The 19,082-nt window shown below is 35.2% G+C and overlaps 1 protein-coding gene across 1 annotated transcript; it reads left to right on the top strand.

Annotated features, from left to right (window-relative positions):
* The first annotated feature begins 9,126 nt into the window (after positions 1–9,126).
* On the top strand, positions 9,127–10,350 carry LOC132314468 (F-box protein At2g05970-like). Its single transcript, XM_059813333.1, has one exon. It carries the CDS (start codon positions 9,127–9,129, stop codon positions 10,348–10,350), a length of 1,224 nt encoding a protein of 407 aa, XP_059669316.1.
* Positions 10,351–19,082: the final 8,732 nt, after the last annotated feature.

Below are 19,082 nucleotides of genomic sequence, written 5' to 3'. Positions count from 1 at the left end.
TATGGAGTGCAAATTTTATAAAAATTCATACATTGATAATATAATGATAACACTTCAGAATCAAATGATTACTCAAAACAAACATTTTTTGTATTATTGATCCTAGATATCCAAAAGATTTAGTGCAACTAGTAGAATTAGAACGATAGTACAAAATAGAAATAAACTAGTGGAATTTTATGTGATAAAAAGAATAACACAGGCAAAAACAAAAATTCTACAGAATCGTTGTTAGACCAATATATTATGTTGTATGGAGTGAAGTGTTGGACAATAAAAAACAAATAAGAACAACGCTTTCATATAATGAAATGTTAAGATGGATGAGTTGAGCGAGTGGAAGAGTTAAAGTCACAAATGAAAGTGTGAGAAAAATTAGGTGCAACTCTCACTGCTAAGAAAATTTGAAAAAATAGACTTAGATTTAGATATATACATCAAAAACCTAGTGACACGAGTATGATACCCAAAAAAAAAAAAAAAAAAAAAACGTGAATGATACCAAAAAAAAACAAAAAAAAAAATCGACTAATCGTACCTTATTCATAAAATAGAATAATTGGTATCAGAGCCATACGTTTTTAAATCCTACTTATTAGTAGATTCTTTTATGGGTCGTCCAAAAGTCGCGTTGGAATTTTAGACCACTTTTGCATTAAATTGCTCCAAAGGTTATTGTTTCCAGTAAACCGTTGACAGACGAGTAATAGGACCTCTCTTAAGCAGCACGACGACAGAATAGTAACTTGCTGTTCATTACATAATTTTATAATGATTATTCTATGCAAATCTTAAGCATTAACAATATTTTAACAAACATGTTAAACCCATCTTCCAGTATGGCAGAACAGGATTCACAGGATTCTGAATTTATCAAGAATTCAGAGTTCATTGAATTTACTGATGTTCAAAATAAATTGAACAAGTGGACTATTCCACCAGTAGATGCAAGAAGCATTTACAAAATCAGAATGCTCAATATCGCTGATCTATGGGCAGTCAAAACTATGGAACAGACGATGCAATTGAGTAACAAGGACACAATAATTAAATTATTGTCTCCCTGTGATCTTCAGAGATACATGAAGAAATATAAGTATATCCATATAGGTTTAATTCAAATTGCTTTTAAACCTTTAACCTTACTTGGTATGGATGCTTGTATTTAAGCAACACTTAGGGATGCTAGGTGTTTAAAATTTCACCCTTTGATGGGTGCACTAAAAAGAAGTCTATGTTATGGACCGGTTTACTTTCGATGTATATCCTAGTCTGAATCTATCCTTAACTGATAGAAACAAATACGAAGCAGCTAGTTTTCGTGTATAGACTCATGGGTATGATTTCTTACCTGGATCGGAAGTGATAAGTGTAATTTATCGCATCCATATTAAGGTACTTGATACCTATTGTCCGAAAGTCATTCGCAAAGACTCTAAAGGAGTAACAGCGATTGGGGATACAAATATGTTCACTTCAAATATTGCCACCAAAAGGATGATTCCTTGGAGTGAAATAACATTCCCTGACCATTGGACAATTCCTAATGCAGTTCCTGCAAAACCTATTCTCAATAGGAATTTGGACTGTGTTATCCAGGACAATGATGGTGATGTTCTTCTTAATTTCAGAAGATCTTTAGATCTACCCAGATCTACATCATCTAGAGGAATTAATTTTCCTTATAAGGTTTCCTACCCTCCTTCTCGCAACTCTGTTTCAGGAATGTCTAAGGACAAAGATGAATTTACAGAGGCTGATCGACTCAAGCTGAAGGGAATCCAGCAATCACAGAATAAAATTCCACAAGCTATTTATGAACCAGCACTGAAGAATCCATCACGTCGGGAATTTGGAATAGACTTCACTCCCACACCATCAGAATTGGGTGTTGAAGACAAGATTGAAGAAAAAAGTGATGAACGAGATGAATATTAGTTTTAATGGATTTTACACCTGATAGAAAAACCATTAATGCTGAATTTCAACAGGAAAAATATCAAGAGTTTAGAAATTGGTATTTTAAAACTTTTGATAATAAAAAATTACAGTTTTATAAAACACAGTTTTATGTATATCTTCAAGAAAAACAAATGGTTATACCTTTTGTTTCTTGGTTTTGTCTGACACATCATCCCATTATGAATTTAAATATTTTGGATGATTTTCTGAAAACATGGACCACCAAAACTGATAAAGTTATTCACTCGGTCCATCCTCCAACTGAACCTTTAATTTTAAAAAAATCAGATGAGGATACCGGTGCTAAAATAGAAGCCAAGGCTTATAGCCAACCATCTTTTATTGACAAAGCCAGTGCTGTTGTTAAAGAAGGTCTTTATAAAGTATACCGACAGAATAATTATACTAATGTTTGTATGCAAACGATAGGGTCCCAATTGGGAAGAATTGAGACAGGTGTTGATACGGTATTAAATATTCTTAATACTAAGACTATCTTTGTCAAACCTTCCCCAGAAGCTCTCTTATCAAAGGCTCTTGTTCAACTTGCTATTGAGGTTTCAGGTTTCAAGTTGTCTAATCAGAAAAAGAATGAAGAATTTCTTTAACTCATTACTCAGAAAATTCAAGGACTTAAAATCCAAACTTTGTCTCATACTGACTCTAACACTGTTTCTGAAAATGAATTTTCTCCTCATATTGAGGATTTTCAGGCTGCTTTTTCATCTATGCCTGATCTTAACAGAATTGTCTATGATAAAAATATCCACTCAAATACAGCTCCTGCTCCGAGTAGATATTATTATCCTAGACCAACCCCTCAAGATATCTTGTATGAAAAAGATTATTTTCATACTCAGAAATCTTTCCATGGGAAAACCATTTATGAATGGAACATTGATGGTAAATCTGACTATCAGATTTATGAGGTTGTACACCAAATGTTAATGTATAGTCAATTCTGTAAACTTAGCCACAACACTGATCCAACAATTGCCAAATTTATTGTCGCTGGTTTTACAGGCATCCTTAAAGGATGGTGGGATAATGTTCTCACTGACATTCAGAAGGCTGAGATATTTTCCGCTGTCAAGATTGTCAAGGATGAAAATACTCAAAAAGAAGGCCTAGCTGCTGATGCGGTTTATACTCTCATCACCACAATCATTCAACATTTCGTTGGCCCAGAAGGAGCTAACAGTGAAAAGAGTAGAGAGTTATTACAGAACCTAAGATGTCCATCTTTAACTCATTTCCGGTGGTACAAATATGTCTTCTTAGCCAAGGTTTTACAGCTTCGTGATGCTAATCATGAACACTGGAAAGCAAAATTTGTGGATGGTCTTCCTACCTTTTTTGCCGAAAGAATCAGAAAGAAATTAAGGGATATGAACAATGGAATCTCTATCCCTTACAGGAACTATACCTATGGTGGATTAGTCAACATCGTAATCCAAGAAGGTTTAGCTCTCTGTAATGATTTGAAGTTACAGTCTCAGTTAAAACAACAGAGACTAACAGGTAAAAAGGAAGTAGGTAAATTTTGTGATCAATTTGCCTATCAGACTCCTTTATCTTATCCTAAAATTAGGAAAAGACATAACGTTGACAAGTCTTATAAAAAGAAATATTCCCGAAAGAAATATCAACAAAAGGTTGATAATTCGAAACAATACACTAAGCCCAAAAAGAAAACCTATCCAAAAGCAAAGGGTAAAGGAAAGCCCAAGACAGAGGCTAAGCATTTCAAATGTGGACGGATAGGCCACTATGCCAATAAGTGAAGAACTAAGGAGAAACTGAACAGTCTTCCAATCAGTAAAGAGTTAAAACTTCAATTAAGCAAATTACTGCTTAAATTACTGCTTAATATTAGTTCTTCTGAAAATGGATCTTCTGATTCCGAAGAACTTATGGAATTGCAATCATCATCTTTCTCTGAAGAAGAAAAGAGCAATCCAGAATGTTCTTGTCATCAAAAGAATGACTATTATAAGGCTATTATTGAAATTAATGGGCTCAGTTTAAATGTTCTAACTGCCCATCAAGAATCCTTGTTGGATCTTATAGAACAAGTTCAAGATCCTCAAATTAAAATGAAGATCTTTGAAATAGGTTATGCTATCGCACAGCCTCAAGAAGATAATGATAACCCAGACTTTATAAGATCTGAGAATCATTATAGCATGAAAGGAGCTCTAAACAAATTAGAACATCAAAGCCAGAACTCTCGTCCTGCTAATCTTCCCGATTTAAGGATGGAGGTTAATAATTTAAAAGTTGAAATCTGCCTATTAAAGATTCATCAAACCAATATGGATTTGGAAATTAAGCTTTTAAAAGACAAGGCATATCATGCTACAGAATCTTCTTCACAGATTGAAGTGCCTAAAGATAAAGATAAAGAATATCTTAATCTTTTGAACCAAGTCACTTACCAAAAATGGTATATATCCATTAATTTGGTAATCAATCAGGAATATACTATCACTAATGATGTTGTTTTGGTTGATAGTGGTGCAGACATGAACTGTATTCAAGAAGGATTGGTTCCTACTCAATATTTTGAGAAAACCACTCAAGGTCTTACCAATGCAAGTGGTGGTAAGATGCAGATTAAGTATAAGCTTAATCACGTTTTTATTTGTAAACAAGGTATTTGTCAACATATGGCTTTGATACCAATCATATGTTCAGGATCGTAGTATAACACAATTATATGTTCAGGATCGTAGTATAACAATCGCAATAATATTTCGTATTAACAATTATAACAATAATGATAAATAGAGAATAATATAACAGCAATTTAAATAACTTTGAAACACTTACAGAAACTTGTTTCTTTATTGAACTTCGAAATAAATACACTGAGAAATATTACAAGAGAGAGAGAAAAGAAAACTGAAAGATACATTGAGGGGAAACATTGCCATCTATTTATATATATGGACTTGAAATTTTAAATTTGAAGTCCACATAGTGGTTGGATGACGTGTGCTAGAATAATGCAGTCGGATGCTCCACTATTACGTTTTGTCGTCTTGTCGGATAGTAATGATCAACTTCGGACAAGAAATATACTGTAAAAATAACGACTTTGGGGAAAGTGCTTTGTCATCTTCTGTCGGCAGGATAAGAGAGAATCTCTACTGCTTGGGAGCTTTCATCTTTTCTTTCAAGTGGATGGTTAAAGAATCCCAATAATCTTCCGCAGAGGGGTCCTCATCCTGGATAAGATCTTCATTTGGATCTTGTGCTTCGCCAGTGAGACAGGAATACTAATTACCATCTTGGCTGGATACTGATACCATGGATATGTCATCCGTAACTATGGAAGTAGAAGAACCAAATGTATTGACAAATTTGGTTTTCATCAAATCTATACATTTAACCATTAAATATGTTTCCGTAATTAATGGCTGCTGTTTTCTGATCATATCTTTAATCAATTCAAAAGGATTAAAGATATTAGTGGCATTTGGAAACTGAGTTAATGTCAGTTTAGGAATAGCATCTTGATTCTCCACTCTGTTTAATAAGGTTCAAGAGAGCTGTAAGAGATGGCTCTTGAGACATGCTAGCCCACCATCTGTAATAAAAAATTCTTTGCAAGATGGGCAGCTTATCAGAATTATAACTGTATTGGAAATCCAATCTCCAAATCCAAGGGATTCCAAATTCTGTAAAGAATAAGAGGGTGGATTTGCCCGTAGGAATATTATCTTGGCCTCTGAGATGAGGATGGAACTGCTGCCATGGGAGGAATAAGTGCCTCACCGGTTCTGGTAAAATATCCAGATCTGGACCAAATATAGCCCACCAAGGAATAGCCCAATTTGGGAAATCAACCATAAAAGATTGAGGATATATCTTGAAAAACCAAGTATGTTTATGTGTTGGATTCTGATAAAAGAACGAATATGTCCATGCTGAGATATAATCCCAGTAATTATAATTATGCCCAAAAGCAAATTTTCTGGATAAATTAGGATTTAATCTCCAGTCAGAAGGCTTATAAAGCTTTTTAAAGATAGCTTTACTATAAGTAAGAGGACTATCTTTGCAATTCGAAAATTTCTTTGTGTGGGTAAATTCCACAGAATAAGTTTCAGTAAGCATAGCTTCATAGACATATCTATGACGACCATCTGGTGCTGCATATTGCTGTGTTTGGAAATATCTGGTTTTGATTTCCCAAGGATCTGGCATCCATTGTTCATCTTGAGGATCCAGAACCAATACTGTTTGAAGATACCTTGAATTAGGTATCCAAGGGGTTTATGTTATGAGAACCTCTTTCATGGTTTTCTTCTGTGAGCTTTCTCCTTGAGTAGGAGTCCGAAGTAAATCAGAGAGATGCTCCAAAGCTGGATACTGATCATCAGTGAGTGGTATAACCACTTTGGCTTTTGCCCTGCCTTTGCCACGGTCTTTTGTGGTATTACCACGGCCTTGTCCATGATGGGGCTGATTCATGAACCCTGTAAAAATTCACGGGTTAAGAAATCAGGTAAAGAATTAGAACTACCGTTAATATATTCAATTAAAAAATCAAAAGCAGATAAATCAGCTTGCCAACCAGCAAATATCTGTTTGGAAACTAATTTTTTTACATCTTTTTCCAGTACTTGTTTAGCAGCACTACAATCAATGCGTAACAAGAATTTCTGATTGATTAAATCATCTTGAAATTTATAAATGCATTTAACTAAAGAAATAATTTCTTTCTTAATAGTGGAATAATTTAATTGTGCATTTTTTCAAGCTCCTGAAGTGAAGCGAACAAGCTCCTCTGTTCCTGTATCTGGATTCTTTTGTTTAAGAATACCACCATATCCAATATTGGATGCATCTGTCTCAACAATTTTAAACCATGAAGAATTTGCTAGGGCTAAGCAAGGAATCTGTTTAGCACGAAGTTTATCTATTTAAATCTATTGCACTGTAAGACCAAAATTGTGAGTCAGTATTAATAAAAATTTGTAGTAAAATCTAACACATTAGAAAGAGAGTAGTGGAGAATTTGTAGTAAAGTCTACTGATTTCTATATTACATAGACGGAAACTGTTATACTTCTAGATCTTCGATTGCATCCTCGGATCATCTGACCTTGCACGAGGTACATATATGCATATGTTTATACACACATATATCACACGGGCAAAGTGTAGGAAATATCCCCAAAGTATACTCTGCATATTAATTTTACCCTTATTTTAAAAAGTATACAAAAAACACCCCTAATGTTTTCAAATTGTGCAAAAATACCCCTCAATAAAAAATCTGACATAAATTAGTGTTGTAATGCTCGTTTTGCTCTTTTGTTCTTTCGAAAATGCCCAAGAAAGTATATGCTACTACTCTCATATATGGGTGTTATGTGCACATTACCTTATATATATATATATTTTTGAAACTTTTTTCTCTATACATATTTCTAAACTTTTTTTAAAAAAAAACTTTAAGAATTTATAGAATAAGGATTTGAATTTTTTGATGTTTTAGTTTAGTGTTTTCTATTAAATTTCTTTTTCTTTATTTTTTATTTTATTTTCTTACCAACACTGTTAAAAAAATAAAAAAAAATCCCAATATCATTGTGCACTAGTTTTTTCAGCTTAGAGCAGATTTGTTTTCTTTAGTTTGCACTTTATTTTTATTTTTTATTTTTTATTTTTATCTTTACTTTTCTTTATATTTATATTTATATTTAATTTAATTTTAGTATCTTCTAAATCGCCCCAAGTCAGTTGAGGCGATTAGGTCAATTTCGGTGATTACAAGCCTCTGCAAAAGGCGAACCAGCTATTGGAGTGGTTCAATTTGGTGGTCTGGTGGGCGTGGCGGTGGCTGGGTGAAAGACGACGGCAAATCCCAAGCACTATGGGCTCGGCGAGCAGCTTGTCCATCCCTTTGGGATAACGGTAAGAGTCTCCCTCACCGATGATGTAATTCTCGAAAGTACGAAGTTTTAACTACAACATTTGATGCGTTAGTTTTGTTCAGTTTTAGTCTCGTGTAATGGCTACCGATGCTGTGGTCCCTTACTCCTATAAGCATATATGTCTTGACTCGTGTGACTAATGTTTGTGATGTATGAATACCAATCATATATAATCCCTCCGTCCCACAAAAAATGTCCGTCTTTAACAATTGTATTCTATGCATTGCTGCCAACTCCATCCATAACACAGATCTCTCAACAAGCCCAAGAGAATAACTTTTTAATCCTTTGATTTCGTAAAATAATCAATGATTCAACCAATGAAGGAATTCTCTTGGGCTTGTTGAGAGATCTGTGTTATGATGGAGTTGGCATCAATGCATAGAATACAATAGCTATTTGGTAACAAGTCATCAATGGTTTGTAACAAAATTGGAGTTTGCAGCAATACTGGAATGATAGGATACAATAACTAAATGGTACGAGTAATCAATTGATCCGTGAAAAATTGGTTATATTTTTTAAACTTCAAGGAAGTGAAATTGGAAACAATCATCTTTCCCTGTAGATTTTGTTTCAAGAGCGGTTTTTAGCTTCAAAAGTTATATTTTTGAATGGAACAAAAGCACCAATTTCCTACCCTTGTCATTCTTTCTTAACTTTGCTGCTTCCTTGAATAAGGGATTGATAATATCTTAAAACCCTTTTTTATTTGAATGTTTCTTAAACTTGGTTAATCAAAAGTAAATTCAAGTGCCAAAATTCTATGCCATCTTAATAGAATAGAACATATAGCTTGTGAACACTGACACACTGGTGAAAATGAAGAGTACTGAAGAGAGGGTTTTTTTTTTCAGTTTGGAGTGCCTTGGTAAAACACAGCTGGGGGCATCGTAGGAGGAGAGAAAAAAAAAAAAAAAGTTTAATAAGGGTAGACATGTCAATAAAGGACATTAAATTCCAAAAGGTCGCTTATTAACAAACAATTATTAAACTAAAATACGTAGAAAGTGGAATTCTATCCGGATTAGGGAAAAAAAAGGGAAAGAAAAGAAGAGGAATTAGGATTTCCAAATATTGCTCTATATAACTAGGGTTGATTTCTTCATGGACTTGAAACCATAATTTACTGTTTTTTTTTGTTAATTTGCTCATCTTAATTTTCTTCTTTTGTACGATATTCCTCGGCTGGTAGGATTGAGCACCCCGCATGGACATGGCTAATAATATTAATCCAGTAGTCCCTTGGTCCGACCTTCCACAAGAACTGGTGGAGTTGATCATGGCACATGTCACCACAACCTTCGATCTTCTACGATGTCGCGGTGTATGTCATTCATGGCGATCTGCTGTACTGAACGTGCTATCACTCGGCGTTACTTCTACTACTCCGTTACTACTCCTCTACAATAGGCTTGACCTATGCAATTCTCCCGCCAAACTCTTGTGTCTTGGTAAAAACACCACCACCAAGTATAGGCTCCGTTCACCCAACATGAAGAGGTTGTCGTACAAGGATGGTGTGATATTCAATAGGACTTCTCCCGATTTGGTAAAGTCCATGGAGAAGCACTGGATGGCAGACGACGAAGGCATCGAGGAGGAGGCTGATTCCGGCAATGGTGGTGGTGGTGGTGCAGTTCCCAAAAGGACTAGATGTATTGCTCCCTGTCGTGGATGGCTACTATTGTATCCTTATTATGAGAGTTCACTATATCTCTTCAATCCTCTTTCAAGAATGGTTGTCCATCTTCCACCGCCGCCGGAATTAAAAATGGTCACTAATCCAGATGTGCTTAGATTCATCATATCATCCATTCCAACTGATCCAACTTGCATGGTCTACTTATATACCCCGAATCAGATTGCTGTTTATAAACTTGGTGACAGGAAATGGACGCCTGTTTTCGCTAGTAATCATCATGAATGGGTTTCCGTCATATTTTACCATGGTAACTTCTACTCGATTGATGAGCTTGGTGTGCTCCGACGTTTCTTGTTGGATAAATCTTATTCTAATTACAAGGAGGAAGAGGTATGCAATGGTACTTGTAATGTCAACCAATACAGGTACTTGGTGGAGGGGTCGTGGTCTGGTGAATTGTTGATGGTTGTGAGGATTTATGAACATCAAATATGCAGAACCAAAACCAAGTCGTTTGAGATTTTTAAGTTAAATTGGAGTAATGGTAAATGGGAAGAGGTGAGTAATTTGGGTCATCGAGCTCTATTCTTGACTACTAATGATTCGAAATTCGTTTCAGTTAGATATAATCCTGAATATACACCCAATTCAATCTATTTCATTGAAGATACAAATACAAGGATGAAAGATTTTGGAGTGTATGATTTGGCAACACGCAACATAAAGCCATTACATCCATCTCAAAATCATATGCAACGAGCTGTATATTATCGTTGGTTTCAACCGGTCCCATAAACTAGCCCTATAAACTATATTGCTTAATGTGCGTCCTTTATTTATTTATTTTTCTTAAATGTAATATTTTATATACATACTCATTAAGTTTGATGTTTAGAATTCTTCTACGATTGATATTTTTCAATTTAAAATTTGGCATGTTTAATAACTACTTCTCCCAGTTTAAAATACTTATCCCAAAATATTAGTTCACCTCTGACAACTGTGACTCATCTCAAATATTTGTCCACCTCGACAATTAAGTATTATGTGTAGCCAATACTAGCCATAACAAGATTTGATTTGATTTGATTTATTATGTTTGTTTATGATATTAATCTCAATGAACTTTAATTTATTCTTCAGAGCCCAATTTGCTAAATGATGAGCATTTTCTTCTACCATAGGATCCAACAACGGTAGTAAATGGGCCTTTTGCAATAACCTCAGCGACAACCTCACCTCAAAGATGGACCTTATCAAAAAAATTCCAATACGAAACTATTAACAAGGCCCAATAGGTTCGTAAAAAAAAAAAGTTTTGGGCCAAACAATGGAAAAGCACTATCACAACAATTACTAAGGCCCATTTTAAATAACCATAGTTTCGAAGCCCAAACGGCAATCGCATTGTTTTGTATGTATCTTGATTAATCTCAACAATTAGCTAGCATGCAAGGGAGAGTTTGGGAATCTGGGATATAGCCAGATATATAATATTAAAAAATTTGTTCAACTACAATTATTATTGGTTTGGATTTCAAATATTCTTTTCTTTTCGGTTGGTTATTTTGAATAATTTTTTCAATTTTCACCTCGTTACCAGAAGGGAAAATAAACCAGAAGGGAAAATAAAAAAATTGAAAATAAAAATTCTAAGTTAAATAGATAATTGATTGAAGAATGTAAGAGTAAAAAAGACTGACGTATGACTTTTATGAATTTAGAAAGAAATAATATTTGGTGAGCCCTACAAAGAAAATAAATTATATTCATTTAATAAAAATGATGAATTATTAAATTTAATAATATAATTATTTATATTCATTTATATTGTTTAAATTAAAACAATACTTCAAGACTTCTTAGGTAGAAATAGAACTAACTGTTTGAAGATACCTTGAATTAGGTATCCAAAGGGTTTATGTTATGAGAACCTCTTTCATGGTTTTCTTCTGTGAGCTTTCTCCTTGAGTAGGAGTCCGAAGCAAATCAGAGAGATGCTCCAAAGCTGGATACTGATCATCAGTGAGTGGTATAACCACTTTGGCTTTTGCCCTGCCTTTGCCACGGCATTTTGTGGTATTACCACGGCCTTGTCCATGATGGGGCTGATTCATGAACCCTGTAAAAATTCAGGGGTTAAAAAATCAGGTAAAGAATTAGAACTGTCTTTAATATATTCAATTGAAAAATCAAAAGCAGATGAATCAGCTTGCCAACCAGCAAATATCTGTTTGGAAACTAATTTTTTTACATCTTTTTCCAGTACTTGTTTAGCAGCACTACAATCAATGCGTAACAAGAATTTCTGATTGATTAAATCATCTTGGAATTTATAAATGCATTTAACTAAAGAAAGAATTTCTTTCTTAATAGTGGAATAATTTAATTGTGCATTTTTCCAAGCTCCTGAAGTGAAGCGAACAAGCTCCTCTGTTCCTGTATCTGGATTCTTTTGTTTAAGAATACCACCATATCCAATATTGGATGCATCTGTCTCAACAATTTTAAACAATGAAGAATTTGCTAGGGCTAAGCAAGGAATCTGTTTAGCACGAAGTTTAATCTTCTGGACGGCTCTCGTATGTTCTTCAGTCCAAGGGGAAGGTGACTTCCTGAGCCGTGTATATAAAATTGATGTATCCTGTGCAAGGTTCTTGTAATGGTTACGAATATAATTCAAGCTACCAAGAAATCTTTGCAGTTGAGTTTTGTCCTTAATTTCATCAGGGAATTTAGAGGTAAACTCAATACTTCTGTCAATGGGTTTTATTTTTCCATCATAAATTTCATGACCAAGAAATCTTACTTGGGTGAGGAAATTTATTAGTTTAGGAACAGACACTACTAAACCACTTCGGTAAATAACATCTTTGAAGATTTTCAAATGTTTATAATGTTGTTCTATTGATTTTGAAAATATTAAAATATCATCAATATAAACAATAGAAAATTCAGTATAAGGATTAAAAATGTCATTCAAAATATGTTGAAATTCTGAAGGGGCATTTTTTAAACCAAAGGGCATTACTGTCCATTCATACTGTCTAAAGGGTACACAAAAAGCAGTTTTATAGCGATCCTTTTTTGCAATCTGTACCTGGTAATATCCTGATTTAAGATCAAATTTAGAAAAAATTACAGCAGATTGTAATCTATCTAACAGATCTTTAATGTTTGGAATTGGATATCGAATCCAGCTCAAAGCAAGGTTGAGTGGTCGATAGTCAATAACCAGTCGAGGAACTCCTCGTTCTTTTTCAGAGTTTTTATTAACATAAAAAGCTATGCAACTCCATGGGGAGTAACTTGCTGTAACTAGCTTCTTTTCCATTAAAGAGCTAATTTTAGTTTTGCACAATTCCAAATAGTCAGCCTTCATATGGTTGGAACTAGCTTTGGAAGGGATCATCAGATCGGTAAATCATTTTTCATAAGGCAAAGAAACAATATGCTTCTTTCTGTCCCAAAAAGCATTAGGAACATCACTGCAGATATCCTTTAGAAAACTTTGTCGTATTAACTCAATTTTCTGTTGCTCAGTGGGATGTACCAATCTTTGATTGATTGCTAAGGAAGAGACTTCCTTTTGCAAATAATTCAATTACTTTTCTTTAAAGATAATGTTATCTTTAAGAGCATTGATATGCTTATTCACGGGTTTGGTCAAAAACTCAAATGCTATCTGTAGAGTTGAACATATACCATAAGAATCAATTTTCTCAATTGGCATAATCAAGGCTAAAAAGGGAGTGCCCAAAATAACCTGTTGTGCCATGTTTTTAATAAGTAAAAAGGTAAATGGTAGACAAATACCTTGTTTACAAATAAAAACGTGATTAAGCTTATACTTAATCTGCATCCTTATTCATAAAATAGAATAAACTACTGTGGCTGCAGATAACCCACTACTATATAATCATTCAAGATAATATATCGAAATATCTTGAACATGAACCAATCCCAGTCAGAATTTGTCTTCTCCATTAAAAATAAAAAATAAAAAAGTCTGCATTGGAGTTGGACATTAATCATTATATAGTAACTGTTTCCAATTAATAGAAAATAAATAAAGTTAGCAGAAGATTGCTAGCTACTTAGATGCCTTCAGTCCACCTTAAAGCAAATCTTCTATCTAGACTTCCTCTTTGTGTAGAGGTTTCCTGTTTTTTCAGGATTGGGGAGCTTCCGGTGTCCTGTTATTTTGTGGGTTGTGTGCTTGTTGGGTTCTTGATTGCTGTTGTACCTCGTCCCGTTGGGCTTGGGGTGGAGATGATTGCTTCTTTTGCTCTATGTTCGGTGCTTTACTTTCCGGTGATTCTTGTTGATTCTTGGTGTTGGGCTTGGCACTTTTTGTTGTTACGCGGCTTTGATCAGTGTTCTGCGTTATTTGGGGACGATTTGGGTGCTGTTGATTACACTGGGGGTTTGGTTGGTTGTTTGTTTTACCTGTGATTGGTTGTGGTTCCAACGCTGGTAGTTCTGTCGTTGCTTTCAGTTCCGGCGTTGGTGGGTTGGTGGTGCTGCTTCTATGGTTGCAAGTGTGGCTACGTGGTGCGTTGTGGCCCATCTATTTGGTGTTGTATTTGTTTGTGGGCCGGTTGTTTGGTGGATTGGGCTTCTGTCCGTTGGGCCTTACAGGTTTTGCATTATATTTTGTTGTTGCCTTCCAGTCCATTTGCAAGGCCGGAATTCTGTTGTCTGCTATCTTCAGTGTTGGGCCAAGAGTTATGACATCCGGCCGGGGTTCACTTTTCAGGCATCAATCTGATGCTTGTTCCAATTGGTTACTTGCTTCTGCTTGTTCTTTTCCCTCCCATTCTGCAGCTCCACTTTTCTGTTTCTCTGATTGCCATAATGATTTTCCCAATATTATTGCTTGGAATTGTCAAGGTCTGGGGTCTGTTTCTAAGATTCAGCAAATTAAACGTTTACAATCTCAATATTCCCCCAATATTTTTGGTGTTATTGAAACAAAAAATTGGAAGCGGACAGTGCTTGTTCAAAAAATGTTGGGTTTTCCTCATGGTTGTTTGGTGGAGCCTGTTGGGCTTGCGGGTGGTCTTGGCCTTTGGTGGAATGATAATGTTCAGTGAAGGGTGGTCGACAAAAACTGTTTTTCTATTACTGTTGTTGTTCTATCCCCTAAACAGTCACCTTGGTATTTTTCCCTTCTATATGCTAATACTGTGGATAGGAAAAGAGCTGTGCAATGGAAATATTTTATTAACAGTGCACGTTATTGGTCGGGTAGGTGGGTCCTCATTGGTGATTTTAATAATATTTTACATAGTTCTGAGAAACATGGGGGGGAAGTTAAGCAAGGGTGGCAGCTTCGTTCCTTTCGTACTCTGCTTGATTGTTGTGCTTTGTCTACTCCGATTGCTGGTTCTTATCAATTTCAATGGGCTCAGAAATTGCGTCACTGTAAAGCCGATCTTATTCATTGGGCTAAGCTTCGCAATTTTAACTCACGAGCTCGTCTTATTAGTTGCTCGGTTCCGTGAGTTGAAAGCTCGCACTTCAAATTACTGTCATGCGGAGGTGGTTAAATTAGAAAATTACTTAATTTTTTATTGATTAGAGGAGGAGTTGTTTTGGAAGCAGAAATCCCATCTTCTTTGGTTGCAAGAAGGGGATCGTAATACAAATTTTTTTCATGTTACTGCTAAACGAATGCGAGGCCGCAATACAATTTCAGGAGTTTATGATGCCGGGAATCAGTGGGTAACTGATGAGGTATCCGTTTAGTCAATTTTTTTGACTTATTTTTAGAGTTTGTTTCACTCTTCCCATCCTACGCATATTGAGCAGTTCTTGCGGTATGTTCCTGTCCGAATTTCTGCCGAGATAAAAGCTCCTGGGCCTGATAGGATGACACCGCTATTTTATCAGAAATATTGGGAGGTACTTAAAAAGGATATTGTTGATGCTGTATCTAGTTTTTTTTGCTACGGGCAATCTGTTATCCAGTTTTAATCATACAAATATTGTTTTAATTCCAAAGAATTCCTCTCCAACACAGGTTAGTCATTACCGACCTATTTCTTTGTGTAATGTGTTTTCTCGGATTATTGCAAAAATTATGACTAACCGGTTGAGAGGGATTATTAGCTCCCTTATCAGTGATTCTCAAAGTGCATTTATTGCAGGTCGTCATATTACGCATAATATTTTAATTACTCATGAAATTTTGCATTATCTCAAAAATAAGCGAAAGGGTAATAATGCATGGTTGGCGTTGAAACTTAACATGAGTAATGCTTATGATCGGATTGAGTGTGATTTTTTATTGCACATACTGTCTCGTTTGGGGTTGAATGCTTATTGGATTCAAATGATCACATCCTGCATCTCTACTGTTTCTTACTCTTTAAAGATTAAAGGGAGTTCGGTGGGTTTTTTCAAACCGTCTAAGGGTTTGAGATAGGGCGATCCTCTATCGCCGTATTGATTTATTATCTGTGCTGAAGCTCTTTCTCTTTTGCGAGCTCAACAAGCTCAGTTATTATTTGGTATTCGTATTTGTCGGGGTGCTCCGTCTATTTTTTATCTTTTTTTTGCTGATGATTCTATTATGTTTTGTGCTGCAGTTCCGGAGGAAGTTCTTCTTCTGAAACAAATTTTGGCAGATTATGAAAGGGCTTCTGGGCAACAAGTCAATTTTTCTGAATCTTCTATTTTTTTCTCAACTAAATTAACTAATGCCCCAGGTTTAGTATGTCGTTCTATTAGCCGATCCTTGGGTTTGCAAATGCAGGGGATGCATGGTCGGTATCTTGGTGTTCTCGCTATTTTGGGTCATTCCAAAAGAGATGTGTTTCAGTTTTTACTGATTAAAATTTAGGACAGGTTATCTGTTTGGAAGGCGAAGTCTTTGTCCACGGGTGGGAAAGAAGTATTAATTAAGGCCATTTTAAGTGTTTTACCTACGTATGTTATGTCTTCTTTTAAGCTTCCCACTACATTGTGTCAAGATTTGATGAAACATATTCGTTCTTTTTGGTAGTGTAATAAAGATAAAAATCGGGCAATTCATTGGCTTAATTGGGATTTTCTTTGCCGGCGCAAGAAGTCGGGTGGCCTTGGCTTTCGTGATTTGGAGGCTTTTAATTTAGTGCTTTTAGCGAAGCATGCTTAGCATTTTCAGGTTCAGAAGCAAGGTTTGTTGTATCAGATTTTTAAGGCTAAGTATTTTCCAGACTCGTCCTTTTTGGATGCTTCTTTAGGCTCTAATCCTTCCTTGGGCTGGCGTAGTATTTGGTCTTCTCAAAATTTATTGAGGTAGGGCTTATGCTCATTGATTGGGAATGGCACTTCAACGCGTATTTGGGATGATTATTGGGTCTTTACGTTTGCACGAAAATTTTCCCCAACTCAGGCTCTTGTTCCATACTCTTATGCGGCGGAGTTGATTGATTCTGATACGTCTTCATGGAAAGTGGATGTTTTGTCTCAATTATTTCCTCCTTTTATGATGCAGGAAATTCTTAAAATTCACATAAGTCGTTGGGATAAACCACATGTAGTCATTTGGGCTCCGGAGCAGTCGGGTAAATTTTCAGTGCGGTCTGCTTATAAATTGGCTGTTTCAATGTCTCATTTTTCTGGGATTCCATTTCATTCTAGTGCTTGGTCCTTTATTTGGCGGTATCGTACTCTATCTAAGGTGCAACACTTTCTTTGGAGATGTTATCGTCATGCTTTGCCAATTCGGGTTGCTTTGTTGGCTCGCAGGTGTATTGTCTCGCCTATTTTTCCTTGTTGTGGTCATTCCCTTCAGGTGTGGAAGTTTTCTCCGCTGCATTTGGATTTTTCAAGTCGTTCTTTCTTTTCTTTACGGATTGGCTGGAGTTTTCTGTTGCGTCGGGCTATGCTCTCTTCGGAATTTGAGGATGTACTTAGTTTGATTTCTTTTTGTGTTTGGGGCATTTGGAAAGCAAGGAATCGGTTAGTCTTTGAAGGGATCTTATGGAGACCGGAGATTGTGGCTCAAAAAGCAGTAGTCAGTTTTTGGGAATTCAAAGATGCTCGGTTTCTCTGCTCCTCCTTACAGCCAGGGCCCTCAATCACTTCAGTGGATTCTTGGTGTCCTCCCCCATCTGGTATTGTCACATGTAATTTTAATGCTTCATTTTGTCGGAAGTCGTTGTTGGGTTTCCGTGATTTTAAAGGTGATATTCTTCAAGCAGTTATTTTTTATCCGTTTTTCGTTTCTTCCTCCTTGCAGGCGGAATCTATGGTATGTCAACGTGCTCCCCTTTGTGCTTTTGAATTAGGTTTCTCTTGCTTATGGTTTGAATCGGATGCCAATGCTGCTATGGATGGGGTGTTGTGTGGTGAGTCTTGCCCAGCGAAAATTGCTTCTATTTGTTTTGATATCAATCGAGATCTTTGGTGATTTTCTTCTACTACTCTGGCTTATGTTCGTCGCCAAGGTAATAAGGTGGCTCATGCTTTAGTTGCTCTTTCACATCCTGGGCTTGGATCGGATCAGTTTTTGCTGTCTCTTCTTCATTTCATTGTGCGTTTTGCTGAGGCGGACGTGAAGTGTTAGTTGTTTTTGTGTTGTTTTGGTTTTTGCTGTCTTGTATGTCTTTGCCAGGGAAAAAAAAAAAAAAAAAAAAGCAATATAATATATATTAAAAAAAATGATTATAAAACCAATGTTTGTATATGAGCATTGTCTTGTCCATTTAAAATTATTACATTATCTATTTAAATCTATTGCACTGTAAGACCAAAATTGTGAGTCAGTATTAATAAAAATTTGTAGTAAAATCTAACACATTAGAAAGAGAGTAGTGGAGAATTTGTAGTAAAGTCTACTGATTTATACATTACATAGACAGAAAATGTTATACTTCTAGATCTTCGATTGCATCCTCGGATCATCTGACCTTGCACGAGGTACATATATGCATATGTTTATACACACATATATCACACGGGCGAAGTGCAGGAAATATCCCCAAAGTATACTCTGCATATTAATTTTACCCTTATTTTAAAAAGTGTACAAAAAACACCCCTAATGTTTTCAAATTGTGCAAAAATACCCCTCAATAAAAAATCTGACATAAATTAGTGTTGTAATGCTCGTTTTGCTCTTTTGTTCTTTCGAAAATGCCCAAGAAAGTATATGCTACTACTCTCATATATGGGTGTTATGTGCACATTACCTTATATATATATATATATTTGAAACTTTTTTCTCTATACATATTTCTAAACTTTTTTTAAAAAAAAACTTTAAGAATTTACAGAATAAGGATTTGAATTTTTTGATGTTTTAGTTTAGTGTTTTCTATTAAATTTCTTTTTCTTTATTTTTTATTTTATTTTCTTACCAACACTGTTAAAAAAATAAAAAAAATCCCAATATCATTGTGCACTAGTTTTTTCAGCTTAGAGCAGATTTGTTTTCTTTAGTTTGCACTTTATTTTTATTTTTTATTTTTTATTTTTATCTTTACTTTTCTTTATATTTATATTTATATTTAATTAAATTTTAGTATCTTCTAAAT

This window comes from Cornus florida, unplaced genomic scaffold (assembly GCF_030987335.1).
Source record: "Cornus florida cultivar Cherokee Brave unplaced genomic scaffold, ASM3098733v1 CherokeeBrave_3.0.0_Hap2_Chr06, whole genome shotgun sequence".
Taxonomy (NCBI): domain Eukaryota; kingdom Viridiplantae; phylum Streptophyta; class Magnoliopsida; order Cornales; family Cornaceae; genus Cornus; species Cornus florida.
This window is presented reverse-complemented; position numbering and strand designations above follow the sequence as displayed.